Genomic DNA, 19,093 nt, shown 5'->3' with positions numbered 1-19,093 from the left:
ATTCCAAAAATGTTCTGAGTTATGGTAGCACCATTAGAATTAGTGTATCCCAAAAGGTCACCATTTTGAGGAAAATAAACTCTATTTACCAGGTTAGGATCTGAGATTTCTTTAAGTAAGCCATATGTTAAAATCACACTGCATGAAATAAGAATCCATTAAACTAAACCAATTGTTATCACTCATGGAGTTCATAGTAAAGAGATTTTATCTAAATAGAATCAAGGCATTAGTATGAAGTTTGATTGGCCTGAGAAGTTTGATAGCTGGTTTAAACTTTTTTCTCAGAGTTTATTTTTTGACTATCAATTTTGGAGCACGAATATTGTATAATATACTACAGGCATAAAGAATTCTTCTCCTTATAAAATATGAAATGTACAGCATTCTGGAGTCTCTAGGCAGTGTAGCAAACATCACCTCATACAGAAGCATATCAGTTTTCAGACACAAGAAGATTGAATTTGACAATAAAGTTGGGAATTCCCCTCACTTCTTCTAAATCATTCAAAAGCAACAAGGAGAATAAGAAACAGAAACACAAACTCCTTTGATGAAACTTAGAGGCATCCATACCCTTTTTTAGAAAGGTTATATGAAAAGATCAAATGAGGATGTGAGGAAATGTGAAGGGCAGACATTCATGGCTGAGAACTTTCCTTGATCTTTTTATACAAAATCTAGAGAAGCTTAGAAGAATGAAGGAGAAATTATAAAGGAAATCCATATTTGCTAGGAGTATTCAGTGAGGTGGAGAGAGAGAGAGAGTCTGCCTTGTGACTGACTTGTCCTGTATTGCTATTTTCTGTTAGGGAAACATAAAAAATGAACTAAAAAATACAATCCTGCGCCCAAAGAAAAATTCTATTAGCTGGGAAGGTGGATCTGGAATTCTCCAACACCACTCCAAACTCCTGAAGCTGCTGATTCAGTAACTTGCTTTATTTAAAGGGCGCCTGGGTGGCTCAGTCAGTTAAGAACTTACTTCATTTAAAACTGAGTAATACATTGGGAGTTAAGATGGCACAGCAGTAGGAGAACCCTATGGGAGCCTCATCCCTTGAACCCAGCTAGATAATATATATCAAATTATTCTGAACATCTAGGAAATCATCTGAGGACTGAGAAAACAAACTCACAACCCAGAGGAGAAAAGAGGCCATATTGTGCAAGGTAGGAGGTGCAGAGACGTGGTTGGCGAAGAAAAGAATTGCTGGTGCTGTGGAGGGGAGGGAGCCTGGATCAGGGAGAGAGGAGAGAAAGGGAGAAAAACCAGGATACAGGGCACTGCACAGGAAAAAATACTTCCCCAAAACCACTGACAGGGAAAATGAGAAGGTCTGATTATCACAACTTTTTACAATGAAGCTTAAATTCTGAAGTTTCAGAAATCCACACCATAGCTGGGTGGAGCCTGGTGGGCACAGAGGGGCTCCTATGAAGGAGGGGAGAGGCCCAGGAGTGGACCTCATGGTCTGAGGATCCCCTGCGTCACACTGGGAGAGACAGTTCCCCTTCCTGGAATGCATTTGGGAGAGATGGCACTGCCTCTCTGAGGACAGAATAGCTGGCAGGCACCTTTGAGCTGCCCCATTCGTTAGCATCAAGCAGAGACTCCTGCTGAGGGCAGCGAACATGGATATCAGCTTTTTCTGCACTTTACCATAAACTCTAAGCCCCTGTGCATTCATTCAATAGCCCTTCAGGGACAAACTGTCACCGGCCCCCGCATGACAAGACCCTTCTCTAGAGGATCAGCACAGGTCTGTGTGGCGTTTGGTCCCTAAACTTTGGAGTTTTGAAACACAGCCAGTTGAAATAAAACACAGGAGCACTGCACCATGGGGTGGGCAGATGACTCAGAAACAAACAGGGTGACGGCAGGGATCTGAAGGATGCCTGGTACACACAACAGGAGATTGTTCACTCTCCTCTAAGGGATTCCTAAGGAGTGGCAAGCACACTCTCCTCTGTGGTATCGAGAGTGGGTATGTGCCATTTTTCTCTCCCGCTCAACAGCACAGACAGGCTTCAGTGAGCAGCACAGCACCCACAGTGGATGTTTAAGCTGCTTATACCAATTCCCTCCCTCCTGTACTCTGCAGGTTCTTTTTTACTAGAGCAGCAGGGAGCCCTCCTCCTCCAGAAGACCAGCACAAATCTCCTGCATGCACCAAGTCTACTGGCCATAGAGTGCTGTAAATTTCAGCTCTAAGGCAAAGAGGATCTAGCCTCTTTTAACAAGAAGACCAAAACACACCTAGTTAAAACTCACCACATAGTGGACAAAGTCCAAACAAGTCCCCACTATGGGCAAGGAGAAACTCTACAGAGGACTGACCTGAGGGAAAGAGGCTCCAAAACACAACAGCAGGGTACACACAGAATACACCAGAAATGCTTCCTGAAGCTCCAGGCTATGGACAGTATATGACCTCTTCTTAATATAGCCATTACTCTCAGGAGCAGGAAACATAACAAGTTTTCCTAACACACAGAATTCAGAGACCTAGACAAAATGCCAAGACAGTGGAGTTCATTCTGAAAGAAAGAACAAGAAGAGGTCACAGCCAGGGATCTATGCCTGAACCAAAATTTAAAACAACAATCATAAAGAAACTAGCTCGGCTTGAGAAAAGCATAGAAGACACCAGGCAGTTCCTTACCACAGAAATCAAAGACCTAAAAACTAATCAGGCTGAAATAAAAAATGCTATAACCGAGATGCAAAACTGACTGGCGTAATGACCACAAGGATGGAAGAATCAGAGGAACAAATAGGTTATACAGAAGATAAAATTATAGAAAATAATCCTGATAAGAAGGAAAGAAAAATATTAGATTACAAATGTAGACTTAGGGAACTCATCAATGCCGTAAAGTTTAATAACATCCATATCATAGGAATCCCAAAAAAGAGAGGGGAAAAAGGGGTAGAAGTTTTTTTTTAAAATATTTTTATTTATTTCTAGGAGAGAGAGGGAGAAAGAGACAGCGTGAGCAAGGGAGGGTCAGAGAGAGAGGGAGACACAGACTCTGAAACAGGCTCCAGGCTCCGAGCTGGCAGTCAGCACAGAGCCTGATGCGGGGCTCGAACCCACGAACCGCGAGATCATGACCTAAGTGAAAGTCGGACCCTTAACCGACTAAGCCACCCAGGCACCCCAAAAAGGGGTAGAAGTTTTATTTGTGCAAATTATACCTGAAAACTTTCCTAATCTGGAGAAGGAAACAGACATCCAAATCCAGGAGGCACAGAGAACTCCCATCAACATCAACAAAAGCAGTCAATACCAATACATATCATAGTATAATTTGCAAAATTTCAGGATAAGAATCCCGAAAGCTGCAAGGGAAAAGAAATCCCTAGCCTAGAAGGGTTGACAAATAAGGTTAGCAGAAGATCTCTCTACAAAACCTTGGTAGGCCAGAAAAGAGTGGCATGATATATTCAATGTACTGGATGGGGAAAATATGCAGGCAAGAATAGTTTATTCAGCATGGCTATCATTCAGAATAGAAGGAGAGATCAAGAGTTCCAGACAAACAAAAACTAAAGGAGTTAGTGACCACTAACCCAGCCCTGCAAGAAATATTAAAGAGGGACTCTTTGAGTGGGAAAGAAAGGCCTAAAAGCAAAAAAGACTAGAAAGAACACAAAAATCTCCAGAAACACCAACTCTACAGATAATACAGTGGCACCAAATTTATATCTATTAATAATCATTGTGAATGTAAATGGACTAACTGCTCCAATCAAAAGATACAGGGTATTAGAATGGATTAAGGAAAAAAAAACACAAAAAACAAGACCCATCTTTATGCTGTCTACAAAAGACTTATTTCAGACCTAAAGACACTTGCAGGTTGAAAGTGAGGGGATAGAGAAACATTTATCATACTAATGGAAATCAAAAGAAAGCTGGAGTAGTCATACTTATTTCAGACAGACTAGATTTTACACCAAAGACTGTAAGAAGAGATGAAGGGTACTAGATCTAAATAAAGGGGTCTATCCAACATGAAGATCTAACAATTGTAAACATTTATGTCCTCAACTTGGAAACACCCAAATATACAAATCAATTAATTACAAACATACAGAAACTCATTGAGAACAACACAACAATAGCAGGGGACTTTAACACACCACTTACATCAATGGACATATCATCTAAGTAGAAAATCAACAAGGAAACAATGGCTTTGAATGACACACTGGCCTGGATGGACTTAACAGATATATTCAGAATGTTTCATCCTAAAGCACAGAATACACTTTCAAGTGCACATGGGACATTCTCTAGAAGAGATCACATACTGGGTCACAAATCAGCCGTCAACAAGTACAAAAAGATTGAGATCCTACCGTGCGTAATTTTTAGACACAACACTATGAAACTTGAAGTCAATCACAAGAAAAAATTTGGGAAGACCACAGATATCTGGAGGTTAAAGAACATCCTACTAAAGAATGTATAGATTAACTAGGAAATTACAGAAAAAATAAAGAAATACATGGAAGCAAATGAAAATGAAAACACAACAATCCAAACCTTTGGGATGCAGCAAAGGTAGTCATAAGAGGGAAGTATATAGCAGTACAGGGCTACATCAAGAAGCAAGAAAAGTCTCAAATACACAATGAAACCTTACACTTAAAGGAGCGAGAAAAGGAATGGCAAATAAAGCCTAAAGCCAGCAGAAGAAAGGAAATAATAAAGATGAGAGCAGAAATAAATGATATAGAAACAAACAAACAAACAAACAAAAACCCAGTAAAACATATCAATGAAACTAGGAGCTGGTTCTTTGAAAGAATTAACAACACTGATAAACCATTAGCCAGACCTATCAAAATGAAGAGAAAGGACCCAAATAAATAAAATCACGAATGAAAGAGAAATGATCACAACCAATGCCACAGAAATACAAACAATTAAAAAAGAATATTATGAACAATTATACACCAATAAATTGAGAAATCTGTAAAAAATGGATAAATTCCTAGAAACGTATAAACTGCCAAAACTGAAACAGGAAGAAATAGAAAATTTGAACAGATCCATAGTTAGTAAAGAAATTGAATCAGTATAAAAAAAAATCTCCCCCCAAAACAAAATACCAAGGCAAGATGGCTTCCCAGGGGAATTCTACCAACCATTTAAAGAAGAGTTAATACCTATTCTTCTCAAACTGTTCCAAAAAATAGAAATGGAAGGAAAACTCATTCTACAAGGCCAGCATTACCTTGATTATAAAGCCAGACAAAGACTCCACTAAAAATGAGTATTACAGGTCAATATTCCTGATGAATATGAATGCAAAAATTCTCATCAAGATACTAGCAAATCAAGTCCAATAGTACATTAAAAGAATTATTCACCATAATCAAGTGGGATTTATTTCTGGGCTACAAGAGTGGTTCAGTAATCACAAATCAATCAACATGATACAGCATATTAATAAAAGAAAGGATAAGAACCACACGATCTTCTTAATAGATGCAGAAAAAGCATGTGACAAAATACAGCATCCATTTTTAATAAAAACCCTCAATAAAGTAGGGATAGAGGGAATATACCTCAACATCATAGAGGCCACCAACAAAAGACCCACAGCTAATATCATCCTCATTGAGGAAAAATTGAGAGCTTTTCCTCTAAGGTCAGGAACAAGAGTGGAATGCACACTCTCACCATTGTTATTTAACATAGTACTGGAAGTCCTAGCCTCAGCAATCAGACAAAAAAAAAAAAAAGAAAAAGAAAAAGAAAAAAGAAATCAAAACCATCCAAACTGGAGAGTAAGAAAGGCAAACTTTCACTCTTCATAGATGTCATGATATTCTATGTAGAAAACCCAAATGACTTTATTAAAAATTTCTAGAAGTGATACGTGAATTCAGTAACATCACAAGGTATAAAATCGAAGTAAGAAATCTGTTGCATTTCTGTACGCCAATAATGAAGCAGCAGAAAGAGAAATCAAGGAATCTGTCCCATTTACAACTGCATCAAAACCCAGAAGATATCTAGGAATAAATCTAAACAAAGAGATAAAAGATCTGTACTCTTAAAAGTATAGAATACTTAGGAAAGAAATTGAAGATGACAAAAAGATGGAAACACATTCTAAGCTCATGGATTGGAAGAACATTGTTAAAATGTCTACACTACCCAATGTATTCCTCACATCTTATGCAATTCCTATCAAAATACCACCAGCATTATTCAAAGAGCTAGAACAAACAATCCTAAAATTTGTATGGAACCACAAAAAGATCCCAAAAGCTAAAGCAATCTTGGAAAAGCAAAGCAAAGCTGGAGGCATCACGATTCCAGATTTTGAGCTCTATGATAAACCTGTAGTCATCAAAACAGTATGGTACTGGCACAAAAACAGATACATAGATCAACAGAACAGAACAGAAAACCCAGAAATGGACCCCACAACTACATAGTCCGTTAATCTTTGACAAAGCAGGAAAGAATATCCAATATGAGTCAATCATGCCTTTAAAATAAGAGCACAGAAGGCCAAGGAAAATATAGTGAGCCAAAAAAGGAAATTATATATAAGCCTGAAAATATCAAAAAGAGGAAGAAGAAAAGAAAATTATCACAGGAATGAAAGGTAAACTTGAAGTAGCACATATGAAGACAGACAAAGAACAATACAGTATGAGAAAAAAGGAGCCAAAGGAGAAATGGATAAAAAATTCAACTGGAATAGAGTAAAAATGGTTGCTATGGAGGTCAGGCAAAGAAGATTCAGCAGGCATCTAACTGGTATTTTTAAAGAAGAGACCCAAATAAAGGAACAGAAAAAATATCTCAAGATATGATATATGGAAATTATTCAGAAATAAAAGAAGACTGGAACTTATGGATTGAAGAGATGTACTTTGTGCAAGGAAAAATACCTGCAGATTCACTTTTAGAATAACCAACAGCACGTTATTGGATTTAAAAAATGAATGAGGAAAATGTGGGCATTCAAATCAAAATCTCAGGTCAATAGTGTAAGAAAAACAATCCGGCCTTGAATTTTTCCACATCAGCATTTCATTCTAGGAGGAATGGAGCAATGCTTACAAATACATTAAGAAAATAAAGTCATGTCTAAGAATATAAATATAAATATATAGAAAATAGAAAATAGTTTAGAATATGAAATAACTCCGAGAACATAGTTCCCATGAACTCTTTCTGAAGAAACTAACGGAAGACAAACTTCAGTCCACAAAGGAAAACGATGTCGAAAATATCAGTGGTACATGCCGACTCGGTGGGACTAAAATGAAAACAAATGTGGTTAAAATCCTGACCAGCACTTTAGCATAAGGATTACTCTGAAGTCATTAAGAAGCAGAAAACACGGAAAGAGCTCATTCCCCTTTTCCAATCTGCCTAAAAGCAAGACATAAATTTCCCTTTGTGAAGGTCTTCCCTCTCTCTTGTCCCAAACCAGAGGAATTAAAACAACCCTCATCACTGGAGATAGGAAGCTGGCACAGGGTCTGCACAGGCAAACCTTAATAAAGCAACACTAATCTTCAATTGGTTTTCTCGTATATTTACCTTCCCACAACTTACTACCCTTCAGAGCCCAAAGCCCTTTCCTTTGTCTTGTCGCTTCTCCACAAATTTACCCTTTGTTAAGATGGTATATAAACTCCAAATTCTAACTACCCCCTTGAGTTACTCATCACGGAGTTCTCCTGTGTGTATGCACTTTTGCATGTGTTTTTTTCCCCTTCTATTAATCTGTCTTTTGTTAGTTTAATTTACAAAACTAACAAATGAGTTAGAGGAAAGGTTTTTTTTTCCTCCTTCACAGTTCTAATGATTTAGCTAACAAATGTTAGGAGAAAGGGGGAAATGAGGAAAGATAAAATAAGTACATTGATTTTCTCATATTTTAGAGCTAAATAAATAATAATAATTAAGAGATAAAACTTGAAACTTCTAAATCAAGTAACATAGAAGTATGTGTAAAGACCTAAAGATAAGCACCAAGATAAATAATATAATCCACCTCAGCAGAGACTACCGATTCTCTTCCCTGGTTTTTTACCTTGGCAAATGGCCTCTATTAATTAAGATATTATTTCCCAGCCTCCATTGCAGATAAGTTGTACAACTTTACAGAAGTTCCTTGTAGAAGAGAGGCATATCTTTCTTCCCTATCACCTTCTAAATGTATCTTGGAGGGGCGCCTGGGTGGCTTAGTCGGTTAAGCATCCGACTTTCGCTTAGGTCATGATCTCGCAGTTCGTGGGTTCGAGCCCCGTGTCGGGCTCTGTGCTGACTGCCAGCTCAGAGCCTGGAGCCTGTTCCTGTCTGTGACTCCCTCTCTCTCTGACCCTCCCCTGCTCACGCTGTCTCGCTGTCTCTCTCTCTCTCTCTCTCTCTCTCCTAGAAATAAATAAAAATATTAAAAAAAATAAATAAATGTATCTTGGAATGCATCATAATAGCTAGGGTTCCAATAGGTTTCTTGAACAACGAGAACATGTTAGACTGAAAGCTAGTAATGACAGAATTATATGCTATAAAAGCCTCGGTCCCTGAACATTGGTAGGTAGCATACCAGTCCCGGAATGACCACCTCTTGACTTCTTGAATAGGTGAGAAGAATACTTTAACTACTTAGTGGCTAGTATTTGGTGATTTGGTATGGTTTGCACCAAACTTAATCCTATCAATATAAACAATCTGAGGACTACTTTATAATGACACTGAGTACACAAATGAAGATCTAAACAGTTGGAAAGGTATATCATGTTGTTGGAAAGGAAGACAGACATTATAAAGAAGTCAATTTTACTTAATACAATCACAATAAAAACAACAGAATATTTTACTAACTACACAAGCTGACTCTAAAGTTCAAACAGAAATAGAAACAAGAAAGAATAGCCAGGATATTATGTAAAACAAGAGTCTTGAAGCAAGGACATGTATATGTGTGTCTGTGTCTGTATATTTTGTTTAACTTTTGTTTTAAACTATAATTATTAAAATAATGTGGTTCTACCACATATGGAAAACCTATAAACAAATCTAAGTAGATAAAGAAATTTAGTAAGTGATAAAGGTGACATTTCAAATCAATAAAAAGGTATTTATTCAACATACGCAGCTATATAATCATCAGGAGAAATAATAAATTTGGGTCCCTCCCTCACACACTGTATCAAAATATAATCTATATGGATCACATATTTTCATATGAAAAGTAGAACCATAAAAGTACTAAAGAAAATATTGTGTAAAAAAGGTCTTAAGTTCTTATGTTGGGGAAGAACTTCCTAAACGGGTCACAAAACCTAAAGCCATAAAAAGTTTGTAGAGTTGACTATACAAAAGTCAGAAAGTTGGGGAAAAATATTAAAAAGATATACAACAGAAAAAATTCTCAACTTGTATCACAGGCAAAGGGCTGATTTTTTTAAAAAGAATGCTTAATTCTTAAAGTAATCAATTCATAAAATAATTCCTCTGACTTCATAACAAAAAGCCCATCAAGCAAAGTAAATATATAGGATCTTAAACATATGGAACACTACACATAAAAAGATGGTCGAGTTCATTCATTACAAAGAATGCAAAGTAAGACTACACTGTGATACCATATTCACTCATTTATTTGGTAAAGATAAAAAAAACTTTCATAACACACTATTAGTACCTTAAGGAGGAAGTGGACTCTTTCATATATTTTTTGTAAGACTATAAATTGGAACAAGCTCCATCAAAATCAGTTTTATAACAGCTAAAAAATTAAAGTGTGTATACACTTTAACCAGACAATTCTATAGATTTGTGCATGTTTCAAATGTCATATATACATGGTTACGTACTGCAGTCTTCCTTATAATAGCTACATATTGGCAATACCCTCTATTTCTTTCAATAGAAGACTGATATATTAAATATAATATAACCATATAATGGAATATAATGTAACCATTTAAAAGGTAAGAGTTTGACAATCAGTGTGTCAAGGAATTTTCAGAATTTGCTGCTACCAAGACAATTATACAAAGAGGACTGTACCCATTAAGTGTCATCACCATACATTATAAATTCCTGGATCCTCATTCTTGTGATCTTGTACACATCAGAAATCTATAGATTTGATAGTCAAAATGATCAACCAGATGGAAAATAAAAAGCTGCAACCTTTTCTGAGTTGTAAAATAGTGTTCAAAAATCACATTTAATGTCAAAATGCAGAAGATATTTTAAAGTAGCACTAATGAACCAGTATAATCTAAGAATCCATTGGAAAAATGGATTGCCTAGAGAAATGTATCAGGTTTCCATACTGTGAGAGCATTATTTTCCTAATATACCATATCTCTCATTGCTTCTCCAGCTCAAGTTATTTGAGGATATTCTTTGGAAGGTTTGGCAACACTTTGCTTTTAATATCACAAAGGAACTCTTCTTCATCAACCAAAAAATAATGGAAGGACATGGGACTCTGATTTCTAAAGTACCCTCCAACTAACATACTATTTTCTCCTTGTTCTGTTTTATCTTCATAGTATATCAGAAGACTATTATTCTAGTCACTACACACACACACACTCACACACACACACACGGAATTACATACAGATAAAAAGATATGTCTACTGAATGCTTACCTGATAACGTGTTGGCTGGTTGAGAATGCTGTTAAAACTGTGTGATTCAAAAACTCTTGAGTTAGACTGAGTGAAGAGGTTTAACTAGGAAAAAATACAATTAACCTAGTAAATTAGAATACATTCATTTGTAAATAAAAAATATAATCTACTATATTCCCCTCCATTACGTTTCTGGAGTCAACATTTCCAAGTAAACACTTTTGGAAGTTGAGTTTTATCAGTGATTTAATAGATTTCCAAAGGCAAAAATTAATGTGTGCAGTATGCTCACATTTATCAAAATGTTTATAATGTGTACTGCAACAGACCTGCTTAACTGAAAACATATTTTTAAAAGCTGGCTCATACTAAATGTAATCGTCCCTGGGGACTTGTATGCCTAATCAAAATTTATTCATGGCATCTTAGAAGGCAAAGATGCTTAGAAACAACTGTCTGCTCTTGAGCCTATATTCTTCTCCTACACTCAAGACAGGAACATGCTGCAAGTTCAAATGATATCATTTGGTATTTTGTAACCCTGAAATATGAGCCAACATAACATGTCTTGCTACATATCTTGGCCTTATCCTGAGCCAGATTCACAACTTTGGAGAGAACTGGTCTTAAAGAAATTTTTTTTCTTGCTTTCTTTAAGCTTGCTTTCTTTAAACTCTTAAAGAGTTTAACCTTAGAGTAGGTAGAAAGTAAGAAGGGCATACCGTTACTAGCTACTCTATGTATGTGGGCAGGGCTTGCCTCTTACTTTTGGGCAAGCTGCTACCAATACAATGTAATTCAAAGAGCCCCCTGTGCAAAAATATGTATTCATTTCACCACCTGACTTCCCAGCATAACTCAGGAACGTGTGAGATGCTAAGAGGAAGGAAGTGGCACAATCTAGCCACCAGAAAACCTTGGCTAATAAAATTCATTCTCCTATTTGCCACTAGAGGTCAGTATCTGACTATTGACTGAGGTTAGTTTTACAGGTTAGCGCAAAAGATTTCTTGAGGCTCCTTCCTCTGTTCTAAAAAGAAAAACAGACACATATAATTTCTCCAAATTTTTCCCAAATTCATTGCACAGAGTATCTATTAATACTTATAATATCAATAATATTAAAGAGATTTAAACATCTCCACGCACAATTTAAAAAAACCAAAATAGCAGTTTTTAACCAGATATGGGGAGATTGGGAAGCCAAGGCTCATGGTTTCTGAGAGATCAGTGCTCAACTTTTTTCTATTTCCAGAAACCTCTCTGAAAAAAGCTGTTCTTCCTGCCAATGGTGTAATACAGGCAGGAGAGGACATCATAAAAACAGCACATCCGCTCCCCTCGCAAGCATTTGAGCAAGCTGCATTTCCTTTACAGAGCCTGAGGTAGCCACAAGCCAGACATCTGAATGTGCTCTTCTTCACCTGACAGTATTTCTCCCCTTCTACATTATGACACTTTCAAGAATGAAGTCAGTGAAATCAGTTGCCTCCAGAAAGAAAACTTTAAGGTGTGAAGAGCAAGAGCTGTGAGTTCCCAAGCTCTCAAGAGGCTTCTGGTTTTGAATAATAAAGCCTCAGTTAAAAAATCCCCAGAGAAACAAAGCGCCTTCAAAACACAGTCAATTTCAGTAGTAGTGGGAATCTCCCAGGATGGCAATTAGAACCAGGCCCATTTAAGAGACCAGCCACTCTGCAGCTGAAGGAACAGCCCATGGGGAGGAAATGGGTCAGTAACCAAGCCAGAGCAGCAGGTGCTGGGTGTAAGGCAGCCATGTCAGTAGAAAGTGAGGCATCTGATGCTGGAAAGCTTGGATTCCACACCTACTCCACACTGGCCAGCTAGCTCCCCTGACCTTTTGTAAGCACGCTACTTTAATGGTTTCAGTTGTCTTATCTATAAAATGGGAATAATAATAATACCTACCTCACAGTGTTGCATGAGGTTCAAATGTACAGCAAAGCACTTTGTAAACTGTGAATGAGGAAGGGCACTGATATTTGTTGAGGCTGGAACTTTGTACATCTCATATCATCCTCACATTAATCCTACAAAGTTTCCTCTCTTTCAGATGAGACAACCAAGGCTCAGAGTGATGAACTGACTTATCCACGTTACTTGCAAATAAGCCATAAGCACCAGAATACAAATCCCATTCTAAAGAGGAGGCTCTCTTCTTTACATTGTATTGCTTCTTGCTGTGTACATATGAGGTACTATTTGAAATCATGGGATGGCACAGCCAAATAATGCCTTGGAACATAACAGCTTTAAGAGCCCATGTCCAAATCAAATTTAAAAAGGCTTATAAAGCCACCTTCTTATGGAATAAGATGCCAGGATACTACAAATCTTGGAAATACACATCTATTTTTTAAAATGAGATATTAAGTTGCTATAATCCAGCCTTTTTTCCCCAGCTTCAACTGAGAAAACTTATCCACCTCTGCTCAGAAAGGCCTGTACTTTATGGAGGTAACATTGCTATCTTGTGAGCTTCCAAGGTATGACAAGTACAGATCACTTTCACAACGTTAGGCAAAAATTTAAATTCCTGTATGTCTTGCTCCATTATTATCTGAGGTCCTGCTCAGATCCTCCTGTTTCCTGTACCAATTCTATCTCTGAACGTTAAGTTCATGGTAATAAAGTATCATCATAAAACTCATCTTTGTTAAAATCAAAGTATGACTCAACCTAAAATAAAGTATGACTTATCCGGGACAACTTTGGGGCAAACCATTCTTGATTATTTATAAAAATGGTATTTATGGTGAATATTTGGGGATGCTCTTAGGCCTGTGTTGATTTTATGATCTTAAATAAAAAAAGATTACTTAGCCCAATAAAGAGTTTCTGTAAATAAGAATATGGTGGTGGTAAACTATATATGCAGCCAAGAGGAAAAAGTGTGGTTAAAACTCATTAGCTTCAAAATAACAATTGAGAAGCATGGAACACAAAAATACAAAGTGTTTTCTAATAACAACTTTTCTGTTTACTATTAACAAGTTAAAAAAGTGTTTATATTTTTAATCTGGCACTTTGCATGAAATTCTGACCAGAAGCAAGGCATAGACTAAGTGACTTCTTGAAACATTGTGAAAATACTAAGTATTAGTCTATGAAAGACTATGGGATGGACAGTAACTTTCAACATCTTCTAAGTTCACACATAAAAATTACTGAACAAACATCAAAAGACAAGGAGAAAGACAAAACATTCATTGTAAGGTCTTGGTAGGTTTTTGATACGTACCCTAGACTTGGAATTACCCATTCCCATTTCTATATCCTTCTGTAGCCGGCTCCTTCTACATTTGGAGAAGTTAATGATCCTCATGACGAAATAAACAAATGACTTTGGACTAGGAACTAGACTGAAGGGTGGAGGTAATGTTTTTCCATCATCAAAATAAGATAACCAAAGCTTTGAACGGGCAAACTTCCATTCTACGTCACTGTCATCCTGTATCACAAAAATAGAAAAGAAATAATGACTCATTTAAAAAAATAAATATTCTAGTAACTGATTCCAGTAGGATCATACAATGAAACCTAAATTATGTTTTTGAAATAGGTAAGTCATTTATATACATTTATCTGCATATAACTTCTATTGGCCTAGATAATATTCTTAGTACCACCTTTATAATACTCATCTTTTTAACTTTTCCATATGCCTCTGTCTGTATCCATTGAAATGTAACCAGAATGTCTCATCCTCCAGCCAAAAAAAAGCAAAAATGCAAGAAATATTCAGGGTCAAGGAAGGATGAAAGATTAACTCCTCCTCACTTTTTACCCACCTTCCCTCCTCAAAGGCAGGCTATAGATATACCATATTATACTTTAGAGCAAAGGGGAAAAAATAGCACCCAGATGAATTGCACTTTGGATGTTATGTGTCTGCCATTTGTCCCCAAATGTCACATACGGCCCTCAGTGGACTATTCTTGTCTTGTATCTCCTTTTATCCTCAATAATGGCCCAGAGTGATGGAGAGAAAAGTGAAGACGAGGGAGTCCAAAGGTGGAAGAAGTCAGCTTGCTCATTTCACTCTGCCATTACCACACTCCAGCAGATTTTGAATGCCACAGTTTTCCTTTCTGAGGGACCTAACTTCTGCTTTGAGAATCTATGTGTTTTTAAAGCACATAGAGAATCAGTGGATTTAACAAATAGCAATGTACTAAAGAGATACCGAACATGAACCTGGAGGACATGTACACAATGATGAAGGAAGGTACCAAAGCAAGCACAACCCAAAACATGAAGTAAAATGACTTCTAGAATACTAAAAATTCTGGCTGGATACAGAACATCACTGATGTTTACCAGACATCTAGTAATTCCTCCACTAGGATCTTAGATGGTCGGCCAGCTGAATTAGGAAAGAATAATTTCCCTATAGCCAGTACTTCTTCTAGCCATTAATTTCAAAACTTCTGAAATATACTATGAGAGGAGGCAGTGCAATGGTAAATTCATGGGGACCCCTGCTGTTCTCCTCGTAGACACTGAGCTGGTGAGACTATCCAGGAGGAAAACACAGGGAAACGTCCAGGCTCCCTCTGTGTAGGCACAAGCCTCTTTATTGACATGAATGGACACCCACCAAAGGGCACAAAAACAGACAGAGGATACTATTAGAATGAGATGGGAAGAATAGATACCACAGATAGAAAGCAGGTTTACCTCAATTTCCTGATATGAGCTATTAATCATAGCAATTAACATGTTGAGTAAAACAACCACCATAGTTACATTGTATATTCCATAAAGAACGTAGCCAATATTCTCTATGAATTTGTGATCGTATTTGAGCACAACAGAAGTGACTTCAGACAACCCAAATATTGACCAAAACAAAGTCTTGAAACTTTCTTCTACACTGTTGAAAGAATAAGGTACATAGCAAATTAACACTTTTCAGTATTAAAGTCAAAAGAAAAACAAGTTAAGTTTTGAATACTGTACAGATGTAAAATGCTATCATTAAATGTTACAATAAGCCCTGAGTGCAATAATTTTATTATAGTATTTAACAGAAATTGTTCCTTCAGGTTTCTTCAGGGGTTTATGATTAAATGGTGCCAATGCCTAGCTTTTCTTTAAGTTATCATCAAGTGAAAATTCTCTGAACTTGGCAGGGGAAAGCTGAAGTCATGCCACAATACACATTCCGTTCTCCTTAAGGATGGAAATTTGGGGTTTGATTTTATAGGTCGTTTAGACATTTAAATCAGGTTTTCTGGAGTAGAACAAGGTCAGGATTAAAATGACATACTTCAAAAAACTATGTAAAAACATATTCCCGGCACTATAGTAGTAGGGAAAAATGGAAACAACTTAAATATCCAATAGAAGAGTAGGTAAATAATTCCAACATCTATATAATGGATTACCATGTAGCCACTGGGAAAATGAGACTGATCTATTTTCATGTGTTTATATAAAATGATATTTGAGAAGTAGTGAAAAAAGATATAGCAAGTGTGAAATAGTCAACAATTCGACTAAAAAGGAGGAGTTTACAAATACTTATATTCTTTTTTATGTATAAAATCTCTCTACAAGTATCCAAAAAAACCCCAAAAAACCATTACCTCTGTGAACTAAGGAGATATGAGAGATTAGGGTTCAAGGGTGAAGAAGGGGACATGCTTTTCACTGTAGACACTACTCTGATTTCTTTTGCCACAAGAATATATTACCTAAAAGTTATACTCAACTGGAAATGAAGAGGAGGCAACAGATTGAAAGATTCCTGTTCTTTTCTTTTAATTTATATAATCTAACTTCCTGATTCTTCCATTACAGCAATTAACATTGGCTGTTTTGGGGATATAAGCAAGTTGTAATCACACACAAAATATGTGTGACCCACAAAAATAATCCTTAAATTTAACAATTACACATGTAGAATTCCATTTCAAAGGAAGGTTCAAAAGTAAGTCATTTTTCCAAAGAAAAATTTATGGAAACAGTGCTGTTTTTTATTTGTTATAACAGATTCTAAACAACAATTGAATAGGTTTATACGTTTTAGCACTAGTTTATTTACTCATGCCATCATTCAACAAATATTGATGAAATACCTATCATGTTCTAGAAATTGAGCTACACCTTTACAAGGGTGAATAGAAAGATTCCTATTTTTATATAGTTACTCTCTATTACAAAATATTTCATTGTGTGATTTTATAGCAGAGATAGTAGGAGACTGAGAAAACTATAACCTCTTTGTTCCCACCATTAATTTAACAGTATCCCCAAATTCTGACTCCCTCCTCTTGCTCTTTTTTGAAAATGTGGAGAATATAGATTCTCTCCTCTAACTTGGATAATATAGATTCCTGTGAATATATATGTGTGGGAAGAGGCAGACAGTAAAACAGGAGAGAACACTGGCAGTTCCTGAGCTCTCACCTTCGACAAGAGGCTTTATATAAATGAACTTACAAAATCCTCACAATAATCCAATTCAAATCTTATTGTGTTTATTTTTAAAATAAGGGAATTAACACAGACGAATGCTGAGTAACTTAACCAAAGGCTGGAGCTAGAAAATAGCGGAGATATTGCATCCATATCCTGATTTGTTAGCCTATATTCCCTCTGCTATATCAAGTTGCCAAGAGCTCACACAAAACAGTGAAGACAATGTGTTGTAGAAAATGAGTTCTTACAGAGCTCACAGGGGTGGCACTGTGTGTAGGATCTTTCCATCCCTCCCCTACTGGGTTCAAACAGAATTTTTTTTCATTACAATAAAGTAAGTTTCCATTCTCTTCTACCCCTAAGACTTGCTCTGTATTAACTACTTGAAAAAAATCATTTCCAAACAATTTAGATGTCTGGAAGGGCTTGATATTCTATTTTAGTCTACAGGGAACTTATTGAAAGTCTAGATTCTTTTTAGCTGTGGTATTACAGGATACAAAGGGAGGCAGGGAGGGCTAATGATCTCCCTGCCTAGAAGGACTACAGTACAAAGGGAAGATCCATGTGCAGACCACTGAGCACCAACGGGTTAGAGGAACTCACAACTGGATGTCTCTATGCTGAGAGAACTTAAAGGGACAATGACTAAGGAGGTTTAATCAAGGAAGACTTCACAGGCAAGGTGAGTCTCCAGTGTAGAAACCAGTGGGACCACAGGAAGGAAGTGGTATTAGTGTTATAGTGAGCTGTACAACATTTAGCTATAATTTCTTCTTACTCAACTCCTTGTACTGATTAATGATACATTAAAATAAAGGCCAGTGCTTCTTTTTTGAATGGTAATGGCTACAAATTGCTGAAACTAAATTTAATGTCATACATAATATAATAGATGTCCAGGATTAAAACTCTGCTGCCCAATTCTCTTAAAATAGTCAGCTTTATCTAAGATATTTCCAAATTTTTATTTTGCTCTGTGATCAAACACTTACTAAGCTCAAAGAAATGAGCCTTTAGAGCAATGTAATTGTGCATAAGCATTATTTTTAATGGATATTTTTGCTCTTAAAAACTTCTTTATTACAATTATTGAATTTTTGGTGTGTTTGACTCATCTAGATTTGTTAGAAATTTTCTTCATCAAACCTTTTTTTGAAGATGTTTTACTTACGTGGTAAAAGCAGCATTTACTTTAGCCCCAAGGTAGTAAGAATAAAGTATGAACATGCCAATCATAAAGGCAAGAAACACCATAATAAAGAGAACCATGAACTTGAATATGTCCTTCACAGTCCTTCCAAGAGAGATCTGTAAGGGGCCAAAGCTCTCATTTGCAGGGAGGATATATGCAATCCGAGAGAAGCTGAGCACAACAGCTATGGCGTAGAGGCCTTCGGATATGATCTGAGGGTCAGAAGGGAGCCATTTATCTCTGGCTAGAAAAAGAGAGATAGAGAGAATCAGAAATGGGATCTTTTGTTCATTGCAAGCTATAAAATAAATACCTTAAGTAGGATCTATTTTGTAGGTAGGTGGCTTTTATCTGTTGAAACTACTCTAGATTTGACTAACTGTCCAGGCACTATTTTTCATGTTAAACCAGAAGCATATGAATTCTACATCCACATGGAGTCTTTTAATGGAGGAAACATGATTATAAAGATACTAAGCCTGCTCCACATTGAGTAGAAACAGAGTCAAGTGCAAAAGACAAAGAAAGAGGTTAAAACCCTTCACTAGACTGTGTCCAGAATGAAAAACAATGGACTTGCCCAATCTGTCCCCTCAATTACTAGATGTATCGACCAGCTATTTTGTCACCCCATAGGCTCAGTTGGCACAAAACTTCTTTTCCATATTTCATGGGGAAATTGGCTCATCTAACAGTTTATGCAAATAAAATGTCGTATTACAAGAAGTGAGAATATCACTGAATCACAGTGGTGCTGTCAGTGCTATATCTGAGCAATATTACTTGTTCCTGTAAAATGTAAGACACTATTG

General features: G+C 36.6%; 1 protein-coding gene across 1 annotated transcript in view; it reads right to left on the bottom strand.

The window, feature by feature from the left end:
• TRPC3 (transient receptor potential cation channel subfamily C member 3) overlaps positions 1 to 19,093 on the bottom strand; it is a 71,482-nt gene that overhangs the window by 10,861 nt on the left and 41,528 nt on the right. Inside the window, exons 7-10 of the mRNA XM_039241613.1 lie at positions 18,261 to 18,525; positions 15,341 to 15,536; positions 13,902 to 14,111; positions 10,661 to 10,744 (exon numbers count right to left, since the gene is read on the bottom strand). Of these exons, the coding sequence (XP_039097544.1) occupies positions 10,661 to 10,744; positions 13,902 to 14,111; positions 15,341 to 15,536; positions 18,261 to 18,525 (755 nt within the window). The remainder of the gene's footprint in view (positions 1 to 10,660; positions 10,745 to 13,901; positions 14,112 to 15,340; positions 15,537 to 18,260; positions 18,526 to 19,093) is intronic.

The sequence above is a fragment of the Hyaena hyaena genome, unplaced genomic scaffold, assembly GCF_003009895.1.
Source record: "Hyaena hyaena isolate Hyena2069 unplaced genomic scaffold, ASM300989v1 scaffold_198, whole genome shotgun sequence".
Classification (NCBI taxonomy): Eukaryota; Metazoa; Chordata; class Mammalia; order Carnivora; family Hyaenidae; genus Hyaena; species Hyaena hyaena.
Note: the sequence above shows the minus strand (reverse complement) of the source record. Positions and strands in the feature narration are given on the sequence as shown.